A 24,481-nucleotide genomic window follows, 5' to 3' on the forward strand; every position below is an offset into this window, starting at 1 on the left:
GGTGCACATATATCACTCTGGTGTGATGTTTTCAGTTTTTCTGGAAAAATACCCAGAAGGGGAATAGCTGACCACTTTTTCTCCTCTGGTGGCTCAGTGTGTCTTTTGGCCTGTGTTCGGCCTTTTCTCCATGTCATGGGTTAAGTGGGACCTCTAATCCTAGTTTTGTGAGGAATCTCCACACTGGTTTCCACAGTGGTTGCACCAGTCTACGCTCCCACCAACAATGAAGAAGTGTTCCTTTCTCCCCACAGCCTCGCCAGCATTTGTTATTGGTTGATTTCTTGATGATAGCCATTCTTTCTGGGGTGAGATGGAATCTCAGTGTTTTAATTTGCATTTCTCAAATGACCAATGATGCTGAACATTTTTTCATGTATTTATTTGCCATTTGTATTTCTTCATCTGAGAAGAAAATGAGTTTTTCTAATCTGCTGGGTGTTTCTTAACCCATTTGAAGGTCAAGGTTACTGGTCACACTGAGTGCCCGGGTTGAGGGTCCTTTATGCCATGTGCCGGGGACTAGAAGTGTTTCAGACTCCAGGGCTCCTGGGGTTCTGGAACTCTTGCACAGATGTTACCGGCCAGGGCTCCCTCATCTGCAAATCCTGAATCCCAACGCATCCCTGGTTTCCTGTCTGTAGGGATGAGGTCAAGCTTGATCTTGGTGAACCTGCTTTTTGTGCAGTTTTTATTTTTCCAGTACTGAGGATTGAACTTAGAGCCTTCCCACTGAGCTACGTCCCCAGCCCATTTTTATCTTGAAACAGGGTCTCACTAAGTTGCTAAATTACCAGGCTGGACTCGAACTTAGAAGTTGGTGGTCCTCCTGCCTCAGCCTCCTGAGCACTGTGATTACAGGCATGCACCACCACTTCCTGCTGGGAGAGTGCTGCTGACTGGATCCCTTTGCACTTTCAGATAAGCGGAGCAGACATCTCGGCGCCGATGGCGTCTACCTGGACGAACTCACAGACATGGACCCTGAAGTGGCAGCCCTGTACTTCCCCAAAAAGTAAAATTTCCTTCTTCCTCCCAGCATTTTCTATAAGCCAAGCATTAGCCTGCGTGAGTCTGGTTTTCCCTGGTGTTTTATTAGAAAGTGGGGCCGGGTGTGGTAGTGCACACTGCCATGCCAGCATGCTGGGAGGCAGGCAGGAGGACCCCAAGTTTGAGCCTAGCCCCTGTCTATTGTTTATTTTTTGAGACAGGGTCTTGGTAAGTTGCCCAGGCGGGTTCAGACTTGGAATCCTCCTGCCTCAGCCTGCTAGTTCACTGGGATGACAGGCAGGCGCCATCACAGCCCGTTTCTAGGCTCCCGGGGCCGGGAGGAAGAGCAGAGCCCTCACAGCGTCTCCTCCCGCAGCGGAGACCCTTGCGGGCTCCCCAAGCACACCAGCGACCTCGGGCCCCGCTCGGCCAACCAGTCCCCGCAGTCGGTGGGCAGCTCGGGCGCGGACAGCGGCGTGGAGAGCACGTCGGACGGCCTGCGGGACCTGCCGTCCATTGCCATCTCCCTGTGCGGCGGCCTCAGTGACCACCGCGAGGTTACCACCGGTAGGGGCTGCGCGCGACACCACACCGCCCCCCAGTGGCCGCTGGTGGGAAGCCGGCGAGCAGACGCTGCGATTACACAGCTTTCTCTGGATGTGGGGAGCTCCCGCCCGCGTGTTCGCAGCTGGCAGTTAGCCGACCTCAGAGTTCTTTGCTTAGTGTTTTGTATTTTGAGACAGGGTCTCACTGTAGTTCAGCCTGTCCTCGAACTTCTAGCAATCCTTCTGCCTCGGCCTACCAAAGTGCTGGGGTGTCATGTGTGACCTCCCCCATGACACTGACCCCAGAACAGAGCAAACTCCCCTTCACAGATGTTTCTTATAGGGTCATTTGCATAACGGAATAAGCTCTCAGAAAATACTTGTGAATGAGAAAGTGACAAATAGCCTGCTTTTTAAACCAAACTTCCTCTCCATCCGCCTCTATCCACCCCACTGCCTCACAGATGCATTTCTAGAGCAAGCCGTGTCGTACCAACAGTTTGTGGACAACCCTGGTATCATCGATGACCCTAACCTTGTGGTGAAGATCGGGAATAAGTAAGCACTGCCGCGAGGCTGTTTTGGTTTTATTGTTTCAAGGCGAGAGACCTGGACTTTGAACCTTAGAAATGTAGAGGACAAAGTCTTTGTTAAACTTCCTTACTGTCTTTTCACTGAAATTGGCAAAATTCATTGAGGTATGAAAAAAAAATACAGCAAAGGTTTGAATTTTAAAAAATGCGTTACAGCAAAAAAGTGCATTGTCATGAATCCCTCACAATCCCCCCCTGGCTTTGAACACACTCATCCCCTTGTCCTTGCTGCTTTCTGCAGCAGTTCTGGAGTCCTCTTTCCTGAGGGTCTTTCTGAGGTGTGATCAAAAATGCAGTGACTGCTACTGCCAACATCCTGCCGCAGAAAGGCAGCGTGTACAACCATGACACTGTGTCCTCATCCACTTTAGTCCCTGGATCTGACACTGCGTGGTTTCTGGCTCTTCCCCAAAGTCACAGTGACCATGAGAATCCATGCAGGGCATCGAGGCAGCAGGACCGCGCACCTAAAGACCCTGTCCTGGCCCTCCTCTGCCTCTGCTGCTGCCGGGTTAGGTAGAGGCTGGGAGCCCCTGCCCAGGGGAAGCTGCAGGGAGTGGCAGGGAGCAGCAGCAGCTCTGTAAGGAGCTTATGGAGACTCACAGCTTCACATGCCCTTGAGCCTTTTCCCTAAGTGACCGCCATCTGTTTTGTCAGGTATTACAACTGGACGACTGCGGCCCCTCTGCTCCTAGCCATGCAGGCCTTCCAGAAACCTCTGCCCAAGGTGAGCTTTGACTCGGCCCTGAAGGTGACTGCTGGGTGCTTGGATTTAACTTTTAGGAACCACAGAGTTAATTTCATTGTGCGCTCCTGGTGTTCATGAGTATACGTCAGGAATTTCCAATCTCTCTTTGGTTTTTCCTTTTGTGCTTCTGGGGATTGAACCCAGGGCCTTTACACTGACTCTGTCCCCAGCCCTTTTTACTTTATTTTGAGTCTGTGTCTTGCTGAGTCACTAAGTTGCCCAAGCTGGGCTCCAACTTGTGATCCTCCTGCCTCAGCCTCGCAGAGTGCTGGGATTACAAGTGTGCATCACCGTGCTTGGCTTTTCCCTTGCATCTCAAACATCCTGTCTGTGCCTTCTAAGTCAGCCTCTCCTTCCTGGCACTGAGACTGTGGGTCCCAGCACCTGCCATGCCAGGGTTGTGGGTAGGGGGATCTTAGAGCTGAAGGAGCCCCGGGAGAAGAACGTGGCTGCCAAAGGGTTGGAGTAGACTGCTGGAGTGTGAGGCGACAGAGATCCAGACACCGTGGGCAGCTGGCCAGCACCAGGGACTGCTCATCCAGGAAGCGGGCACCAGCGCAGGGCAGGCAGCGGCACGCGGTGTGGCCGTGAGCGCAGGTGTGTGGCAGGGGAGTTGGGGTCAGGGCCCAGGGCTCCCCCAGTTCACTCACTTAGACTGGACGCTCAGCTTTTGTGTCTTTCGTCTTTACCTGCGGTGGACCCGTCTTAGACCTGCTGTGTCCTTTGCACACATAGCAGGCGCGTGGAACCGCTGAGGCTGCTGTGAGTGTCGGTCGGGCCTTGTCCTAGAGCTCCTCATCTGACTTTGCCGGGTCTGCGCTTGGTCCTCCCTGCGGCGCTGGGGCTGTGACCTTGCCTCTGGTGGCGCTTTGTAGTGGCAGACAGGCCTGAGGCACGTTGTACGGAGCAGTTGTGGTCTTGTGCTTGCCGGGCTCCTCAGAGTACGCACGGCCAGGGATATATTTTCATGTTGCATTTCTCAGATTTTAAAAATGAATAAGGAAAAAGAAACGTGCGGTAGAGTTAAAGAATTTAGTTTACAGAAAGAGTCACGTGTGCTTCGCAAGCTGGCGAAATCGATCCTTGTAAAATGCACGCCAAACAAATTCAGCCTGTAGCTCTTTGAATCTGTTTATTTAGGGTGTTTCTCCAATACAGAAATTTCTTTCACTGTAGAATTTAATGTCAGTCTTACTGTTTTGGATGCTGGGTTTGGTATCGCACTTAATGATCTTGCTTCCCCATTTCCAAAACCAGTGGGAGAAAGGGCCCTGGCTTTTCTATTTTATATCTTCGATCCATATGTATTTTATTTTGAGGCTAAGGAAGGGAGACTTAAAGGACGAAACCAATTTTTCTCCCAGCTGGTTGTTAGCTCAGGGTAGTTTGCATTGCAGAAGACACAGTGACTGAGAGCAGCTTAAGTAATAAGGGTTATTACCCACGTGGGGAAGCGTCTGCGTGATTGGTAGTTTCGGGCTTCATTTTCTGATTTTCTTGGCTGTTCCATGATGGTCGTAGGGTGGCCGTTGGGGACATGGTTCCCTTGTTCTGCCCACTGAGAAGGTTGGGGGCAGAGGCCCCCGATCCATGGGCTAAAACTCGATCACCTGCAAGCTGGTTGTTGGTGTAGTGGCGGATGGACCAGGGGTGGTGTAGATGAATTCGGGTTCATATGCTGAAGCTGAGGCTGCCCCTGATCATGTGGCAGACTGGTTCTCTCTTTTTTTGAGACAGGGTCTCCTTATGTAGTTCAGGCCAGCCTTGAGCTCACTTTGTAGCCCAGGCTGGTCTCGAACTCACAACGATCCTTCTGCCTCAGCCTCCTGAATGCCAGGATTATAGGTGTGTGCCGCCACGCTGGCTTGGTTCTCAAATACAGTTTGGGATCTGTTGCTCAGAGGAAATGTGGGCTGTGGGCAGCTGGGAGGATCTGACATCACTTGTGATGACCCCAAGGTTATCTGTTAACTACCTTCTCCACAGATTGTCAGTTCCACTTCTATCATCTCTTGAAGTTTTCTATGATTTATTTTTAAATCTAAGTTGTAGATTTGTTATTTGTCAGTCTAAATTTTAGGTTTTATATTCTGGTGATATTTACTCACAGACCAACAGCGCATTTGTAAATTACAGTAGCTTTGAAATATCTTTTAATAACCTGTAGGGCTTGCTTGTGTCTGCATCCATTACTTCTGAGAGTTGTCTTGACTAGTTTTGTTTGCTCTTGAAAGTATACTTCAGAATCTGTGGCTGGGTCTGAACATACAATCCCCTGGCTACTTCTTCTTTTTTTACATTGGGGGTTTGCTATGTTTGTGGGTGAACTTAGGGAGGACAGGGTTATCTGTATGTTTATGCATAGAGCAGTGTGTGCCCGAAATACATTTTAGTGTACACAGGTTTTCTGTGTTGCCCATAACCTATCTTTCAAGTGATAGAAAGAAGCATACTTCAGACCAAATATGTGATTTATCTGCTTCTTTGCTACTTTCTGTTAGGGTGAAAGAACTGAATCTTTTTGTCACTACCAGCTGAGGTACCAGGTATTTGAAGCTCTGTAAACTGAGTCAGGGAGATGAAATAATGTTACCTTGGTCCTGGTTGTAGCCAAGGGTAGCTACTGTTCTTTGTAAATACTTAGAAAATCATTAAATTGTATATAACCTGTGCCATCAAACCTTAATTACTTCAAGCTATCAATATGAATTTTCCTTTTAGTACTTGAGAGTTCAAATCAAATGCATCTGTTAAAGTTCAGCTTGTCAAACTTTGGGGACTTACATTTAGTAAACAGCTTGTGAGCTTAGGTTTTGTTTAGAACTGTTTTACCCTGTACCATGTTAATGACTTCATGCTTTATTTTATACTCTTCATATTGAGGATAATAGTATCGTAATCAGTTAGCCACTTTACTGTGAAAACTCCTGGTCTTACTACTCACTAATGATGTTTTAATACTTTCTTTCTTGTTGTTGTCCTGTTGTATTTTGTTTGTGGTTCATTTATTCTTTTCACATTTTCTCAAGTCTTCATGCTTAAGTTACCTTACTGTAATTTTGGATGCCATTAGATTTTGTTTCTCTAAAATTTTCAATCCACAAATAGTATGTTGTGTTTTCTCTGATTTCTTTTTCTTCTTCTTTTTTTTTTAATCTTTGTTTGGTTTGCCTATGTGTTTTTTTCGGTTCGAATGTGCTGAGTTAATCTTCTTTTGGTTCCATTATTTATGTTCCCATCCGTTTGAAACAGGCCACTGTGGAATCTATCATGAGGGATAAGATGCCTAAAAAGGGAGGAAGATGGTGGTTTTCGTGGCGGGGAAGGAACACCACGATCAAAGAGGTGAGCGTGGAAAACTGAGCCGTGTTTATCTGCAGCAGGGATGGGCTTGGCGCTGTGAAGTTTGTTGAGCGGAGAAACGAGCCCAAGCCGGAGCCCTGACTGCTAACCCGGGAGCTGCCCCGGGACGGACTGGGAGCAGAGCTGGCTTCTTGCCCGGCTCTGCTTCCAGTTCATGTGGACACGGGGGTCCCTGGAAAATTTCGTCATCTGTAGAAGGAAAAAGCTTCAACAAGGATCATTTAATATTAAAAAAATAGATCTCTTCCTGCTGGCTGCAAGGACCACGGCACACACGTGTAGTAGTATGGCCGAGTACCGCAGCGGCCGAGTCCCACGAGGCCCGGTCTGCAGGGCCTGACTGTCTTGCCCAGCCTGGACCCAGGTCCCGGCTGCTTTCCTTGCTTGCCTTCCGGGGCTGGCTGCATCCCTCGCTGTGGCTTCCACGTCCTGGGACCTTTCATTCTGCCTTGAGCCTTGCTGCTGCCTGGTAGCCCGTCCCTGCCCACGGGACAGCTCTGGTTTTATACCCAAACCAGATAGCCCACTGTCCGTTTACCAAACAGCTGGCTAAGGTGATGTCTCACCTGGGAGTTTCAAGCATATCAAACTCTTCCTTTGCACTGCTGGGGCTGAACCTGGGACCTTTGCAATGATTTGGGTCCCCAGCACATTTTTATTTTTTATTTTGAGACAGGGTGTTGCGGAGTTGCCCAGGCTGTGGGCAATTTGTGATCAATTTGTGATCCTCCTGCCTCAGCCTCCCAGAGTGCTGATGTCAGCTGTGCACCACCTGGTCTGGCTGTTTTTCAAAAAATAATTTTATTGGTACATTTTAGATACACGTAATGATCACATTTGTCATAGGGAATTTGCCTGTGTACATGATACCTCTTGATTCTTTTCTCCCCATTCCCCTCCCCTCCCTTCAACCCCTCTCCCCTTATTTACAAAAGCTTTGTTTCCATTTTCTCCTTCTATTCTTTCCCGTCTTCCTCCCTGCCCCGCATGTTCTCCTTCCCAGTTGAACAAACATGTTCTTCCCATTTCCCAGTATCTACTACAAGTTTTGGTCCTTATTTACCCTTTCAGTTTCTCGCACCAGCTAAACCATGTGATACTTAAACACGTGTGTCTGATCTACTGTTTCCTTTATTAAAGTGCTACAGTAGAAGTCATTAGACGCTGACTCAAAAATCAGAAGTCCTGGGCCCTCTCCTGGGCACATCCGGGGCATTTCCATTAAGATGCGGAGTATTGCAAGAGAGAAAAATGCCTCCGTTTCCCCCAGGAGAAGCCTGGGACGGTAATGTCGTGGGGCGCCTCGGCGCAGTTCCAGGAAGCAGGCCCGGGGTGCAAGCAGCCCTTCTGGCACTTATGGCGCCTTGGTGACGGCGGGCTTTGGTTTGGTGCCACAGTCACGGAAGCAGTTGCGTTTCTGTCAGAAGTCTTTCCCAGTGTGATCCTGTAACCAGGACGTGCCAAATACACAGACCAGAGCAGCCTGGGCCAGCCCTGGGGTGTGTGCTCTGGGGTTAGGGACCTGCCCTGGGAGCTAGGGGATTTGGGGGTTTGATTTTTAAGACAGGGTCTTGCTGTGTAGTTGAGGCTGGCCTTGAACTCACTATGTAGCCCAGGCTGACCTCAGCCTCACTGTGATGCTCCTGCCTCAGCCTCCCAAGCGCTGGGATTGCAGGCGCTCCCGGCCACGCCCGGCCTAGGAGCTTTTGTGCAGCCCTGTCTTTATACTTCCATCGCGCTCTCTCCCCGTTCTGCAGGAGAGCAAGCCGGAGCAGTGCCTGGCCGGGAAAGGCCACAGTACCGGGGAGCAGCCGCCACAGCTGGGCATGGCCACCAGGTACGGGGGTCCTTTGCGGTGTTGCCACCCCTTCCCCCACTCATGGTCACATCTGGGTCAGCTGGATGGCCCTGCCCTGGGCCTGGGCTCTGGGATTCGATCAGCGACCTGGCACCATTGCTTTATGTTGTTTTTCCATCCATCGCACTTGCAGGGGAAATGGGAGTGAAATGAGGTGCCCTGTGTCTCAGTCTCCCCTCTCATTGCTGGAACTATTGACAACACCTGCAAAGTAGAGGAGGGAGGGTTCACGCGGGCTCACAGTTTGCAGAGGTTTCAGCCCATGGCTGGCTGCTCCAAGACAAGGCACATGGCACAGGGGCCTGGCGGAGGAGAGCTGCCCACAGATGGGGCACAGGAAATGGAGAGAGAAGGGAGGAGCTGGGGAGGAGCTAAACCCTTCCAGGCCACGCCCTTAGGACCACCTCTACCAATCAGGGCCTGCCTCGTAATGCCAAGAGAGTGCTAAGCCCCTATCATCCAGTCAGCTTCCAGAAGCCCCGCCTGTGAACACATGCCCTTGGGGGCACCTGGATAAGAACCATGCTGGTACCTAGAACCTTTTGGGTGGCACTGGCAGGCAATGTCCCCAAGGGGGTGTGATGGTGATGATGATGATGATGATGATGATGTTAGCAGTGGCGTGAAAGTCAGTTCCCTGCCAAAGAAATCACCGTTCTGTGGAATTTCAGTACTCACTAGGACTTTACTCCTGTAATGGCATGGATATTAACCTGGCATAGGAGGTGGGTTCTGATGATAGTGATCACTATTGATGATCTGGGATTTGAGAGTGCCTCATAAGCTGCCCAGGGATAGACTGTGTGACTGTGAATGTCTGCACAGTGACGTTTTGTAAGCATCCCTCCCCATTACGGCACCCTCACCTAAAGAGACCAGGATTGCACGGGGCACGCCTGTCATCCCAGCACCCAGGAGGCTGAGGCAGGAGGATGGCAAGTCTGAGCCCAGCTTGGGTTCCTTAGTGCCTTAGTGAGACCCTGTCTCAAAATAAAAAATAGCAAGGACTGGGGGTGTAGCTCAGTGTGAAGGCCCTGGGTTCAGTCCCTGGTACTGTAAAACATTAATAAAAAAGAATCCTGACAGATGAATTGAAGGCATGACCCATAGCTTGACCAGCTTGGCTCACTGGAGTGGAGGTGAGGCCGGTGAGCTCACCTCTGCACTGGTGAGATTTTCCCATCCCTCGGTTGGTTTGCCGGCTTGGTTCTTGGTGCTGTGATTTCTGTCCCTACCTCTGTTTGATTCCTAGAATCCCCTGTGTGGGTGGCGGGAGGGTTTCTCTGTGGTTCCCCGCAGGACCTGGCTCCTCCTAAACAGCACAGTCTCGGCCGGTGGTTTTAGGACACCACGCGCCCCGTGTTGCTGGCCCTGAACAGGTTCCAGGCGGGTTGTGATGGCCACGTGTTGAGGGTCAGCCAAACAGAGGGATGAGGCCGTCATCTTGAGCTTTGCCTCTGCTGTCTGCGCCCTTTCTGGCTGTGGCACAGATGACCCCAGGGGCGTGGGGCAGGCTAAGGGTACCCGGACCTGGGACCCTGGACACCCGCCGGTCACCAGTGATCACCAGCCCAAGTAGTTCTGACGCGGTCACATTCGCTGTTGACAGAGCGATGTTTCCCGTCCTTTAGAAGTGGTTGAGCCGTTCGTCACTCCCAGGTCTGTCACGTTGCAGATGTGGCAGAGGCAGAATTCACGCTGGCGCCACAGAGCTGAGGCTTGGAAAAATGTTCTTCCAGGCGTCCCCGAGAAATTAAAAATCTTTTAATCTGTGCGGGCATCTCTGGCCTTTACTCCCTTCATTAGCGGCATGCAGGTAGCCTAAAAAAAAGGGCAGAAAACAGAGGAGGTGTTGCAGTGTTTTCCTAATTGACAGACGTGATTGACGGCCGGGTCCCTGGAGCCCTATAATTGAGCCAAGGGCTCGTCATCAGAGAAGTAATCACAACCCCATTTGGAAAACGCGCACCACGGCGAGTGCTAAGTTCGATGCTGTTTACAGCTACATGTCGAAATACAGATTTCCAAAGGACAGGAGCTTTTTGGTTTCTGTGTGGTTTGGTTTGGTTTGGTTTGGTTTGGTTTGGTTTGGTTTGGTTTGGTTTGGTAGCCTTGAGACAGGGTCTCACTGTGTAGTCCAGGCTGGCCTCGGCGTCACTGTGTAGCCTGGGCTGGCCTTGAACTTGTGGCCATCCTCCTGCCTCAGCCTCCCGAGTGCTGGGGTGGCGGGGAGCCTTTTGTTTAGGTTTGTTGCTGCTTGCAGAGGCTGGCAAGCAGAAGCCACGTCCAGTGAGCCACTGCCAGGGACGCTGTGAAGGTGCTGCCAGTGACTACGATGTTGCTTTCTTTACTTTTTAGGCTTTGTATCTGCGTTTTCTGTTTCCCCTCGCTCAAGCCTTGCTCCGTGGATTCTGTGTGCTTTTGTCCAGTTCATTACAGCAGCAGCTGGAAATCACTTGATTCCCCCCAGCACAAAGGCGCGTTGATCTGGTCCTAAGAACCCTGGTTCGCACGCGGCTCCCCTTCCTCTCCGACCTGTCCTCTGGGACAGAGACATTTTCTGAGCCCATGTGGAGCCAGCAGCCTCCTCCTCCTGCCTGAGCGCAGTTCTGCCCCGAGATCCAGCCGTCCTGGTTGGAAACCTCTGTGCTACTGGTTCTGAAGAACCAGCATTGTGGGTAGGATCCCCGGGGCTTGGAACCAAGGGACTTGGGTCAAACATGTCATTTTCCCAGTGGGACGCGAGGCCAGTGAAGAGTCCTCTGGTTAGGAGGCCTCTCCTGGACCTCGGTCTCCCAGTCGCCTTGCTTTCTGAGCTGCCCCTGCCTGCATCCTGAAAGTTTTGGTGGGCAGTGTGTTCCTCTGTGCTTTTTTTTAGGAGTAGGAAGAATTTATTGAGAGAAAGTAAACCTCTTCCGAGAGGGACAGAATGGGGCCTGGAAAGTGGGTTGCTCCTCCTCTGTGTCTTAAGGAAAACAACCATGCATGGTGGTGCATGTATGTCATCCCAGTGCTCTGGGAGGCTGAGGCAGGAGGATTGCAAGCTCAAGCCCATCTTGGGCAACTTAGTGACTTAGCCAGACCCTGGCTAAAAAAAGGGGTGGGGTGGGATGGAGCTCAGGGTGAAGGCCCTGGGTTCAGTCTCCAGGACCGTAAAAAAACGAAAAATGAAGCGAGATGATGGTGAAGAGACACACGAAAGAGAAGCGGCAGCCCTGTGTGGGTTCCGGGTGACGTATGCCTGGGTGCCTGGGGTTCCCATGTAAGCTCCGTGTCCTGGGGTGCCAGCGCCCGGGGACGGCACGGCTGAGTTGTGGACGCAGGGCAGGGGACCCCTCGCCTTTCCTCGTGGGCGATGACGGTATCCCGTGTGTTCCAGGATAAAGCACGAGTCGTCTTCCAGTGACGAGGAGCACGCGGCCGCCAAGCCGACCCCCGCCGGCCACCTGCCGCTCCTGACCAGCGTCAGCTACAAGAAGACGCTGCGGCTCACGTCGGAGCAGCTGGTGAGCCCCAGCCGAGCTGCGCGACCCTGGGGGTGCGGGAGGCCGGTGGGGTCCGCTTGCTCCGCTAACCCCTCTCCGCCTAGTGCCTTCAGGCCCTGAGCACCTTGCTCCTTGGTGGCCGTGCACCCCTCTTTTTTTGTTTGTTTCTTGAGACTGGGTCTCACTATGTAGTCGCGGCTAGCCTTGAACGCACTGTGTAGCCCAGGCTGGTCTCAAGCTCTCAGCCCCCCGAGTGCTTGGAATTTGGGGTGTGCGCTGCCACGAGAGAGGAAGGAGGAGCGGGGAGATCTGTTAGCTCACATTTCTTAAATTGGTGTGAACAGAGCAGCTGTGCAGGGACCGAGGCGCCCTCAGCAGGGGCGTTGCTGACTGTGGAGTCACGCATGTGTGTGTGCATGGACATGCGTGTGCCTGTGCGTCTGCACTTCTAATTAGGCCCCTCCTCCACCTGCATCCGGTGTCAGACCCCACCCAGTCGTGAGCACATACCTCCACCTGCTCCAAGATCTTTCTCGTTTACCCCAGGAGCAGGTGGGGTGCAGGCTTGGTCACAGTGGAGTTAGTGGAAGACAGAACACATAGCCCGGGATGCTCAGCATCAGTCCCGTGTGCACGGCCCTCCAGGCCCTGAGACGCTGGGCCCCGGCCACACCTGGCGCCTCCTGGGGTTGGAGCAGCAGGCGGTGCACACCTGGGTCCCAGCGAGGAGCATCTGCCGTCCCAGGGGGCCCCGCTTTCTGAACGCCTTATGGGTGTGAGGCAGTGGTGTACAGCTGCAATCCTGGCACTTGGGAGACGGAGGCAGGAGGATTGCTGTGAGTTCAAGGCCAGGCTGGACTACGTGGTGGGACCCTGCCTCAAAAAACTTAACCCGACCCAACCCAACCGATACATGGTTATTTAAGAAAATGTATTTTCACACTGGGGTTAAATCTGTGTCCCATACCAAACCTCTTCACAGCGTGGCACGGAGTGTCATGTCCTATTCTAAATCTGTGATTTTTTTTTTTCTGCTGGAACAAGAAATGGGAAACAGAGGACCCGCAGGGAGTTTTTTTTTGATACTGGGCTTTGAACCCGGGGTCTTTGCACTGAGCTGCATCTGCAGCCTTTTTTTAAAATTTTGAGACAGAGTCTTGCCGAGTTGCCAAGTTTCTCAGGATGGGCTTGAACTTGGTGGTCTTCCGCCTCAGCCTCCCTCAGTGCTGGGATGACAGACGTGCACCCCGTACCTGGCCTGGGCAGGGTGATTTTTAATGCTTAAACTTCCTTTCCCCGGTGGAGAGGCCAAACGTCCCTCCCTGTGTGCTTCCTCTCTAGCGGGTGCATCATCGTTGGTGTTTTTCAGAAAAGTTTAAAGTTGAAGAACGGCCCCAACGACGTGGTCTTCAGCGTGACCACACAGTACCAGGGCACCTGCCGCTGCGAGGGCACCATCTACCTGTGGGACTGGGACGACAAGGTCATCATTTCCGATATTGACGGGACCATCACGAGGTACACGGAGTCTCTCTTAGTCTCCCAGGCTGCGCTCAAACTTGGGATCCCTCTGCCTCAGCCTCCAAGAGTGCCGGGATGACGGGCGGGCACCACCACCCCGGCTCCTTGTGTTTCTTACGTGGTACGAATGGCGAGTTGACTCTGAACGGGCTTTGGTTTTATGCCGTGCAGGGTTAGGTAACATTTACTTTTCCCGTCTTTGTTCAGATCGGACACCCTCGGCCACATCCTGCCCACGCTTGGGAAGGACTGGACTCACCAGGGCATCGCTAAACTCTACCACAAAGTGAGCCAGTGAGTGCGGGAGGGGCTGCCTTGCGCTCGCACTGGGCCCGCCTGCCGCCCGCACTGTGACGCCGCCTTAGCTAATCCCTAGCGACGTGGACAGACCCTGCCTCCAAATAAGTAAATAAATAAAGGGCTGGGGTGTGGCTCAGTGAAGAGGGCCTGGCACCAGCCCCCAGCATCGCCTCCACCCCAAAATCGTCTTTTTGCTGGGTGTGATGGCGCGTGCCTGTCACCCCAGTACTCGGGAGGCTGAGGCGGGCGGATTGCTGTGAGTTCCAGGTCAGCCGGGTCCCCATAGTGAGACCCTGTCTCAAAAATCCAAAAGAAGAAAAGAAATACGGAAATTGTGCCTTGGACGCTGTTAAGAGTGGCCTGGTCTCCTGCAGGAATGGGTACAAGTTCCTGTACTGCTCGGCGCGGGCCATCGGCATGGCCGACATGACGCGGGGCTACCTGCACTGGGTCAACGAGCGCGGCACTGTGCTGCCGCAGGGGCCGCTCCTGCTCAGCCCCAGCAGCCTCTTCTCCGCTCTGCACAGGTACGCCCGCCCGAGCCCTTCCGGCCTCTGTCTGCGGGGCTTGCGGGGTCTCGGCACTGGGGTGGAGCCCAGGGTCTCCACGTTGAGCTGCATCCCCAGCTGCTTTACCTTTTACCTTGAGATGGCTCTCACTCAGTCATTAGCTGCCCAGGCTGGGCTCCACTGGAGATCCTTCTGCCTCAGCCTCCCACGTCCTGGGTGACAGATGAGCACTGGCCCACGGCCCCGGGACTTTGTGTTCCCTGGTGTGTAGAATTCTGTGTCTTCCATGTGAGGCCTCTGGATGTGCAGATTGGCCCGATGTCTGCTCATCGCCAGGGCCAGGTGGACTGACTCCAGCTTTGATGTTAGAAGTGGTTTAATGCAGATGAAGGTGTCGTCTCATCCTGATGTGCTGTTTATTTGTTGGTTTTAACAGAGAAGTGATTGAGAAGAAGCCAGAAAAGTTTAAAGTGCAGTGTTTGACGGACATCAAGAACCTGTTTTTCCCAAACACGGAACCCTTTTACGCCGCTTTTGGGAACCGCCCAGCTGTGAGTACTTAAGGGGCTCAGCAAACCGCTCTTTCTGACAGCCAGGGCCTGCAGGCCCTGCCCGGGCTGCCGATTCTTGTCTCGCAAGGCCAGCCTGGTCACTGGGTTTGTGTGATGGCGCACACCTGCCATCCCAGCACCCTGGGAGGCTGAGGCAGGCGGGTTGCAAGTTCAAGCCCAGTCTGGGTAACTTTGTGAGACTCTGTCTTGAAATAAAAAATTAGAAAGGGCAGGGGATGTAGCTCAGTGTGAAGGCCCTGATGAGTTCAATCCCCAGCAGTGTTACAGAAAAGAACAAAGGCCACATTTTAGAACAAAGGGATTAAGTTACCCTGGTGTGGCCTCTGGTCTTTGAAGGGTGGGTGGCTGTCGGTCTGACCAGAGTGAGCGACTTGAATGCTTGGGTTCCATGTTGCTTGCTCAGCTTGCAAACTGTGAGCGGTGCTGCGTCTGATGCTTCCCGGTGGGCGGGTCGGCATAGCCCAGCCTGGGCAGGCAGGGAGCCGCACAGCTCAGTTTCCTGTGCTGCACGCCTGTGTCGTCTTGCGTGGAGGGAGTGAGGCGCATGCAGTGGGTGTGGCTCAGAGCGATCAGCAAGCAGGTCCACTGCTGTGGAGGACGGGTTGGGCAGTGGCTGCTCACCCTGACTGCGCCACCTGGAGAGACTGTGACCGCCGTTCGCGTGACGTGGACCCGGCAGAGGAGGCCATGGAGAGCGCGGGGGCGTGGGGCAGGGGCAGCTTCTTCCTCAGCTCGGTCCCCACAGGTGGCAGCTGGCTGAGGCGGGGCCTGTGGGTCCACTGCGTGGGGAGAACCTGATTCTCCCCACCGAGCCATGGACTGCGGGGTGTGCTTTGTCTGCAAACGCATTCTTCTCATTGTCGATTCTGCCACCTCTGCCAACCCCAGGACGTGTACTCCTACAAGCAAGTGGGCGTCTCTCTGAACAGGATCTTCACCGTCAACCCCAAGGGAGAGCTGGTGCAGGAGCATGCCAAGACCAACATCTCATCGTGAGTGGCTTGGGGCTGCTGTCCCCAGGGGGCTTGGCAGGGACAGTGGTAGGCTTCTCAGCCATCGCTGCCTCGTTCCATCCTTAATCCCTTTGAAAATAACATTCTGCCAAGGCACAGTGGTGTACACCTGTAATTTCACCTCTCTGGGAGGCTGAGGCAGGAGGATCACAAGTTCAACCCCAGTCCGAAAACTCTCAAAAATAAAAATGCAGCTAGGTGTCGTGTTGCACACCTGTCAACCCAGCACTTGGGAGGCAGGAGGGTCACTGTGAGTTTGAGGCCAGCCTGGGCTACATAGTGAGTTCAAGGCCAGTGTCAACTACATAGTGAGACCTTGTCTCAAAGAAACACAACAGGAAAAAAAAAATGTAAAATAGATTCAACTTTGCAATAGAAGGAATTGAGTGAATCTGAAAATGTTTAGGTTTGATTTGCTGAGTTAGGCCTGGAGGCCTAGAATGTAAGTTAGACGTGGAGGCAGATGGGAGTGTGAGGAGCGCTGTGTTGCTTCACATACTGAACACTTGCCCCTCCTGTGTAATTGTTAAGAATCTCCCTTGTAGTTTGGTCAGAGTTTAGTTTGTCTGAGTCACTGGACCAAACTAATCCTGGGTTTGGTCTTGTTTTGTTTTGTGGTACTGGCCATTGAACCCCGGGCCTTCTCCCTGAGCTGTATTCGTGTTCATTCATTTTTTTGTTTTAAGACATGTTCTTGCTAAATTGCTCAGATTGGACTTGAACTTGGGATATTTCTGCCTCAGCCTTCCAACGTACTGGGATGAAATGCAGACTCTGTGTACTACAGGGGCCAATCCGAGCTGTAAGCAAGGCAGGCTTGGTTCTGGTGCCAGATGCAGCTGCAGCTGTGCAGGAACTGGGCCGTGCCCTGCCCTGCAGGCCAGAGGCCTCCGAGCCTGGCTCGGCTGCAGGAATGCGCCGTTTGCTTTAATCCCAGGAAGGGCACGGGTCTAGGTTTGCACCCAGATGGGCCGTCATGCTGCGGGCAGACTTTCCCTGCAGGCCCTCCAAGCCGCTCAGCCTTACTTGGTAGACAGTTTTCTGCCTCGGATCTTGCTAATTCTGGAGTCCAGGCTTCGAAAGCCCCTGTGGGTCTTCAGTGAACCGGAAACGCAGGGGCCTGGGGGTGGTAGGAACAGCCCCGGAGGTCTGAGAGGCCCGCGCAGAACGGCTTGCTGTGTGCAGCACAGGCCGCAGTACTGGTGTGCTAGGTCTTCCTGGGGAGTCAGAGTAGACAGTGCGTTGGAGGAGCCCTGAGTGCTGCTTGCCCAGTGCTAGGATGAGTAGCCTGAGGTCTGAGGGGGCAAGAGCCTTGCCCAGGGTCACACAGCAAGGGCAGCAGGAGTGGGCCCTGGCTGCTTTTCTCCTTTTTTTGTCTTTTTTTTCTTTTCTTTTTATTTAATCGCAGTCCTAGGGATCTCGAGCCCAGGGGCCTTCACACTGAGCTACATCCCAAGCCCTTTCTGAATTTTTTTTTTTTTTTTAAGAGTAGGAAGATTTATTGGAGAAAAGAAATGGGGAATAGGATAGCTCCTGAGAGATAGGAGGGGTCCCAGATGGGTTGCCCCTTTTCTAAAATTTGTAGACAAGGTCTCACTGAAATAAGTTGCTCAGGCAGGGTTTGAACTGGGATCTGCCTGCCTCAGCCTCCCTGAGTGCTGGAATGACAGGCGTGGGCCACCACAGCTGGCTGGGCCGAGGCTTTGTGACTCATGTGCCAGCCAGAGCTTGCCTCTCTGTGACAGCCTGAAGATTTGTCATGGAAGAAACACTGCTCACACTGTCCGCTGCCTTGTGTTACTGTCCGTGTGGCTTTGTGTTGTTTGTGCTATGCTGCTGCACCCAGCTCTTGGTATTTTGTTTTCCTCTCCTCAGCGGGCCTGGGTGGCCCAGGGCCTGTGGGCGGGCACGGGTCTGTGACGGGGCCGCTGTACCTTTCCCCGCAGGTACGTGCGGCTCTGCGAGGTGGTGGACCACGTCTTCCCGCTGCTGAAACGGAGCCACTCTTCCGACTTCCCCTGCTCGGACACCTTCAGTCACTTCACCTTCTGGAGAGAGCCACCGCCGCCCTTTGAAAACCAGGGCGTCCACTCCGCCTCAGCGTGACGGGCACCAGGCAGCCCCTTGCAACAGCCTGGGAGCCTGGTGTCCCCGGGACAGACCCAGTGTCGGGAGCCTGCTGTGCCAGCCTGGGTTTAGAGACCGGGAAGCACTTGTGCCCCGCCTCGCCCTGCACCCTGCAACCTGCGCCCTGCGCCCTGCGCCAGGAGATGCTCTTAAATGCAAAGTGATAGACGTGACAGTGTATTTGCCGGTCTCGTGCAAGGCTGTGCCCCAGGGATTGGTTCTTGATGTGCAATAGGGGTGTCCTGGGGCTGTCCCCAGGGGAGACAGTGCCCCTGTGGAATCCCGGCATGCCCAGAGTGTGTAGGCCAGCACTTCTGTGCTGGCGAGGCTCTGCCACCTGGGCACAGCAGGCATGGCGGGTAGGTGAGGTCTCTGTGGCATGTGGGTTGCCGTGGGCCACCGTGGGCCGGAGCTGTGGCCCCGGCTTTCAAGCTTCTCCGCAGTTGCTTGCTAGTCTCTTAGATGAGGCGATCTTCCCTTCCTTGGGTAAAGACAGCCTTGCCATTCGCTTATCCCTGCCCTCTGCTGCACGCAAGGCCAGAATATTTTGCCTTAATACACCTGGGGGCATGGGAGGTAGGACTAGCCCAGTCCAGCTCGCAGTGACTTCGCAACGCCTTAAACCAAACCACAGTGAGCAGGAGCAAGGGGCGTTTGGAAGTCAGCTCAGCGCTGATCTGAAGGCGCTGCAGGTAGCAGGAGCTTGAGCAGTACTGGTGGCCAAACCCTGACGACCTCAGTTTTTTTGGGAAGTCTTGAGAGAGACAGAGACGGGGTGGTTTCCAGACAGTCGTTTGGAGAAGTTGAGCTGTATTCTCCGCGGATATTATTTGTTGCTTTACTCTGATTGGGTTCCTGTTGAAAGCCTTCCAGCCACAGGCTTTTGGGGACAAATGTCACAAATACATTAAAAGATGCGTGTGTTAGACCAGTAAGGCGCTCCACCTGCGTGTCTCACACACGCACCCCTTCTGGAAGTACAGAGAAGTTGTTTTTCTTAGCTTTCCTTTCGCACTCAAGTCAAGGGCGGGGGAGAAGGTAGTATGGGGAGTGGCATTCTTTAAGCCAGTAGCAGAAGGTTTCTTTATTTGTTTCTTAAGCTGGCTCACGGAGAGTACAATGTGAAAAGCTGAATTATTTTGCTAAAAGATTTCACTTTTGTTTTTGAAGTATTATTTTTTTAAAGAGTGTGTTTTACTCCATTGATAAACTGTTTCCTATTTAAATCACATTGTTAGGTTCTCAGGAGGCAAAAGAACAAACAAAACAGTTGAGAGAAACGTTACTCTTTCTGTGAAAGAAAACCCAGAGTCCTGGCGGCACAGTCTGGTGGGCGTTGGTGGCCGTGTGGGGGACAGATGGCTTTGTGGACACACACAGGAGGCGAAAATCAACTGTCACGAGTAGCGGATTGGTGCCGAGTCGCGGGTGTGTGCATGCTCATTGCGCTTGGGAGATGTCAGCAGCAATTCAGAAGAGTCCAGCCTCGTCCAGTTCCTCTGGGCTGGCCGCTCACCCGCACAGGCGGTGGCTGACACGCTTGTGCCCTGCGGTTGGGGATCAAATCACACGGCTGAGAGTCACCATTTACCTGTCGGGCAAATCTGTAGCACGGTTCGCCCCCTTCCAGCCTCCGTGGCCCACTCTGTGCCCGAGCCCTGTGTCCATCCCTGTCACGCCCACTCCCACCTCACCCACACCGGACCGGTACGCTGTCGAGCTCATTGTGCACTGACCGGGCTGAGACGCCAGATGAGGTTTGCGTGTGGCCGCCCCAGGGCTGAGGGGAGTTGTTTTCTCTGTGTCCTCGGGGGTTCCCCATGGTCACGGGCTGGATGAACTGTATCCACACATTTCAAAGTGGCCCCCACAAAACCATCACCCCAGAGGTCTTCAGATGCTGGGCCCCCACGATGAAGAAAATGCACCGGGAAACGAGCAAAAGGATTCCATCTCCAAGGAGAGTTCCCCTCTGAGTTTGAGGTTCGGATCGCCACTTTAAATGTATTTACTGACACCTACGTTTGTGTATGCTGGCACCGTGGTGAAAATCCTGTACTCCTTCATTGGGTTGTGCTGGATACAAAGCTAGAAAATAGTGTAATAAATGAGAGGGGTGAAAGACTTCCTTGAAAATCAGACCTGTGAATTTTAATTTCTGGTGAAGTTGTTGTTTTTCTGGTGGGTTAATGAGCATAATATTTTATTGTTGACTCAGTCATGGGGGCTGGGCATGGTAGTGCACACCTGTCATCCCAGTACTTGTGGGCTGAAGCAGAAGGGTCACCAGCCTGGGCTGCATAGGGAGACCCTGTCTCAGAACAAAACAAAACAAGAACGGAACTGTTTACTGCTTAGAAAAAGTATCTCTGATGCTTTAGGCTGAGATCAGTATAAAATGCTGACCTCTTAGCATGTGGGAGGGGTGGGGCCTGTGCTAGCCTGGTGGGGAGACTTAGGACTAGGTGTTGTAAGTGCTAATCACAGTGCCTCCGGGCCTGGCCCCATTCCGTTTACCACCTCAGGCTCCCTCACCTGCTCCATCTGCTGCCCTGCCGTGAGGCTTTTGGCTTCTCTGAGGTGTATACCAGATTCATTCTTAGCTGTAATCAAAATTAGTAGCTGGCTATGGTGGCACACACCTGTAATCTCATACTCTGGGAGGCTGAGGCAGGAGGACTGCAAGTTTAAGCCCAGCCCAGGCCATTTAGTGACTTAGTAAGGGCTTGTTGCATAACAAAAAGGGCTGGGGATGTAGTTTAGTGCAAAGACCCTGATTTAACCCCCAATACTGCCAACCCCCGCAAAACTAGTTTGCAGTCTGTTGATATCCACGTAGTCTCAGCCTCCCCCATTTTTGTGAGACGAGGTCTCACTATGTAGCACCGGCTGGCCTTGAACTCATGGCGATCCTCGTGCCTCAGCCTCCCAAGTGCTGGGATCACAGATGTGCGCCACCACCCCCAGTACCATGTAACCTCTGCCCTTTGTCACTCTCCATGAGTGCCATGCTGGGCTCTGCACGGCCCCATGTGCTTGAATATTGGTGGCAGACACTGCCTGTGGCGCTGGAGGCCAAGCCTTTGTGAGAAGGGGCTGTGTACAGCCCTGGCACAAGCCTGGCACAGTGGGAGTGCCTGGGGAGGCTGAGAGGCCTCACTGGAAAAGACCAGACTGGGCATCTGTGCCCTCTGCACAGCTGTGGTTGGTTTCTGTTGCCACGGCGATGCCTGTCCACTGCTACCATCCTGGCGTTGGCTGTGTGCGGAGGGAGCTGCACGGGAAGCCCGTGGCCCGAGCAGCCACCTGGGCACCGCCGCCCACTTGGGCAGCTCAGGATTTACGCGAGGTCTCCCTGCAGTGCTGGGTTTGGGCGCAGGCTGCGGGGTGTGGGGTGGGGTGGGTCCCCTGAGCGCAGGCCTCCAGCCTTGCAGAGACCTCCAACCTCGTGGCCTGAGCTCTGAAATCCAAAGCTGGGGAGTTCCTTAGAAACACAAATTCTGTTTTTTGAGACAGGGTCTCGCAGAGGCACTAAATTTCCCAGGCTGGGCTCCAACTTGTCATCCTCCTGCCTCAGCCTCCCAGAGTGCGGGGTTGACAGGTGTGCAGCACCTCACCCTGGCTCCTGATCTTTTTAAATAAAACTTTCAGGAGACTCTGACCTGTGCTTCTTTGAGACACGTGCTTTAAATGAGCCCTGCAGAAGCCCCTGAGAGACTCCCGCCCGAGCTAGAGGAGAGGCTCTGGCAGCCTGGGGCAGGTGCTGGCGTGACTTACAAGGTGTTATCATGGCTCTGTGGTACACAGCACCAGGGGCGTGGGCTTTGCCTGGGGGTTCTTGGGGAGCGGGGCCAGGCAGGTGGGGAATTGGTCCCGGGCAGAGTTGGGGCGCCCGGGTGGGAGTGGGGATGCTGTGCCGGATTCCTGAGGCTCTGCAGCCTCGCAGGGCCTGTGTGCTAGCGAGGGTCCTTTCACCGCAGCAGGAAACGCATTGAGCCTGCTCGCCTTTGAAAGAGCTCTGCTCTGCGGTGACCTCTTCTGGTGACTCACCGCCTCTTGTGCTGGGATGGTGGCTTCAATTTCACTTCGGAAAGTAACCGCTGCTGCCTCTGCTCCCTTCGGGGCTGGAAGCTGAGCTGGAGGCCGGAGGAGCCCTATTCATCTTGCAACAAAGAAATGCAAATGGAGAGGCAGCCTCGGCCGCCCCTGCTCGCTCTATAGCCCTCCCTTCCCGGAGACGCCAGAGCCGGCTGAGGAGGACACATTCACTTGGGAACTTGGAGATTTCTCTCCCAGGGTGGCCCATTAGTTCTACTTTGTTCTTTGTGATTTGCATTTTGGGGCGCCAGAAAAAGACACAGCGCTTGTGGGCTTTGAGGGGGGGGTGCTGCCTCCAGCTGATGGGAAGAGTAATTCTGCAGGAAAGGTGGGTGCGGAGAGAATTCTGTGCACACAAAAGTTCTTCCTGTGTGAACGGAGCCTGGGTAGGTGGACTTCTTAGGATGAGCGAGTGTGTGAAGGGGACATCGCCATGCACACCGTTTTCAAATTTGCAGAGTTGCCATCTGTTGAACTACTTTAATAAGAGTTCTTTTCAGGTATGCACAAACATAAAGCACTAGGTCTTGTCCAATTATGAAACCAAAATGCATTAAAAATTAAGTGCAGATAAGACCATAGTGCTAATAGAGTCCCAATTAACGTAAATGTTATGAGGTAGAAAATGCTGAGGTTTTGAAGCTACTGAAGTGAAGTTGGGTTGGGTTTATAATAAATTCTGTTTTATGTTTCCTTTTTTGACTCGATTATTTCAACTTTTTTTTGGTGTTTTTGAGACAGGGTTTCTCTATGCAGTTCAGGCTGGACGTTTTTGAGCTCACTTTGTAGCCCAGCCTGGTCTCAAACTTGCAGCGATCCTCCTGCCTCAGCCTCCTGAGTGCTGGGCATGTTGGGATTACAGGCGTGTGCCACTACACCGGCTATTTAAGCTTTTGAGTATGAGGGACTATCATTTAAATTATTGTTATCAGATGGGTGTGGTGGCTCACATCTACAATCTCAGCACTCGGGAGGCTGAGGCAGGAGGATCACCTGTGAGTTGGAAGCCAGCCTGGGTTACATAGTGAGACTCTGTCTCAAAATAAAAAAATGCATAAAAGTGCTGGGGATATAGCTTGATCTGAAGGTCCTGGGTTTGATCCCCAGGACTGGGGAAAATTGTCATTTTAGTATAGACAGCTAAACTGGAAATATTTTAGGCAGCAAGACAGGGCTAGGTAGGCCCTCAGGGGAGTGAGTGCAGAGGGCGAGAACATGTTCCAGCTGTGGCCCGAGGTGCATCTGTTGGAAGCCAGGCCTCAAGATAAAGGCGAAGTGACCAGGCCTACTGCCTCCCCGAGAGAGAGACAATAAACATCAGTCACCTCGATGGGTGACCAGGAGCCCCTGATTCATCCTTCCTGAGAAACTTCTTGTTCTTTCTTGAGCACTTGCTCATCACCTGCTTCCCACTGGATCCATATCAGCCAAGTAGCTAAGCCCGTCATTTTACTGCTTGATCAGAGCTTTGCCCTCACCTTGTGATTTTGCCCCATAAAACTTCCTGTGGAAAGTGGGGTCCTCTGGAAAGCAGCCCACTTTTTGGGTCCCCTCCTGTCTCAGGATTATCTCTCTCAATAAATATGTCGTCCTCTTAACCTCCAGTGTTCCCTAGAATTCGTGCTTCAGTGTGGGGCAACACGGGCGCAGCGTGCCTGACGTCTAGCAGGTTGGGAGTTCTACTTCTTCCCCCTCTATCAACTAGACACTGATTCCTGCAAGACAGAGTAATGGAAGTTCTCTCTCGCTCCGTAGTTACACCCGTCCCAGCTGCTAGCAGCCCCTGCAGACTTTTATGGCGAGGGTGGGTGCAGCTGGTCTCTCGGAGGACCACTGTAGCACCAACTTAGATCTGGGGACTTAAGTGCACAGGGACCGTGCTGCCCAGACATCGTTCGTCCCTGTTTCCAAAGTGCCGCCGAGCCTTGACGTGGACTCAGGAGGCCACTGAGCCTCCCCCAAGCTCCGCGCCCGGGGCCCGTCCCTGCTGCCCAAGGGAGCCGCTACTTCCCGCCCCTGCCTCCTCCTGCCTCGGAGCCAGCCTGGGACCACGAGCCGCAGTAACCACTCCTCCGGCAACGGGTGTGTGTCGGGTACTGTGTCCTAGAACAAGAAAGGGCTCAGGATGGCTCTCATCCTCTCCCCTGCTCCTCGAGGGCTTCTGACACCTGTGGCAAAGAGCCGCCTGGCCACCCTGGGACACGTGGGAGTCTCCGTCACTCGCTCTAGGTCCCACTCTGTCCTGGGTCCCCCTCAGACTTGCACAGGAGTGGGGCGCTTTGCATGGGCCTGGGTGGGGACCTCGGGTGGATTCTCTCTCGCCTCCAGCAGCCCCTCACCCCAGGTCAGATGAGGTCAGGAAGCCCCAGGCCCTGGCACCCAGGCGCAGGAAGGGGAACTGCAGCCCTGTCCTTGGACTCAGGGCTTCCTGGCTTCCAGCACAGCAGCGGCCCCTGCAGGCAGCGCCCTTCGAAGATAGCACAAAGCCTTGAGCCGCTGAGACGCTGAGGTGTCCCTGTGCCTCCTGCTGCCTGGGAACCGTGAGCCGCCACCCGTAAGACCCAGGCTGGGTACCGTGTCCCGCAAATCCTCGCACTTGTGGAGACTCTCCTTATAATGGGTGATGTGCTGTGCTGCATGCCTGTTATTCTAGCATACTGGGAGGCTGAGGCAGGAGGATGGCAAGTTGGAGCCCAGCCTGGGCAATTTAGTGAGATCCTGTCTCAGAATAAAAGTTGGAAAAAGGGCCCAGGATGCAG

At 53.3% G+C, this 24,481-nt stretch overlaps 1 protein-coding gene across 3 annotated transcripts in view; it reads left to right on the forward strand.

Moving 5' to 3' along the window:
- The window catches only part of Lpin1 (lipin 1), a 68,129-nt gene extending 48,366 nt beyond the window's left edge, over positions 1–19,763 (forward strand). For all 3 annotated transcript variants that reach the window (XM_005404433.2, XM_005404435.2, XM_005404434.2), the window contains 13 exons: positions 922–1,015; positions 1,367–1,557; positions 2,000–2,093; positions 2,786–2,855; positions 6,129–6,221; positions 7,997–8,076; positions 11,477–11,603; positions 12,952–13,100; positions 13,311–13,397; positions 13,778–13,930; positions 14,349–14,463; positions 15,373–15,476; positions 17,444–19,763. In XM_005404433.2, coding sequence (XP_005404490.1) covers positions 922–1,015; positions 1,367–1,557; positions 2,000–2,093; positions 2,786–2,855; positions 6,129–6,221; positions 7,997–8,076; positions 11,477–11,603; positions 12,952–13,100; positions 13,311–13,397; positions 13,778–13,930; positions 14,349–14,463; positions 15,373–15,476; positions 17,444–17,603 — 1,517 coding nt within the window. In that variant the 3' untranslated portion in view covers positions 17,604–19,763. The remainder of the gene's footprint in view (positions 1–921; positions 1,016–1,366; positions 1,558–1,999; positions 2,094–2,785; positions 2,856–6,128; positions 6,222–7,996; positions 8,077–11,476; positions 11,604–12,951; positions 13,101–13,310; positions 13,398–13,777; positions 13,931–14,348; positions 14,464–15,372; positions 15,477–17,443) is intronic.
- The last annotated feature ends 4,718 nt before the right edge of the window (positions 19,764–24,481 follow it).

This window comes from Chinchilla lanigera, unplaced genomic scaffold (assembly GCF_000276665.1).
Source record: "Chinchilla lanigera isolate Chin_1 unplaced genomic scaffold, ChiLan1.0 scaffold00086, whole genome shotgun sequence".
Classification (NCBI taxonomy): Eukaryota; Metazoa; Chordata; class Mammalia; order Rodentia; family Chinchillidae; genus Chinchilla; species Chinchilla lanigera.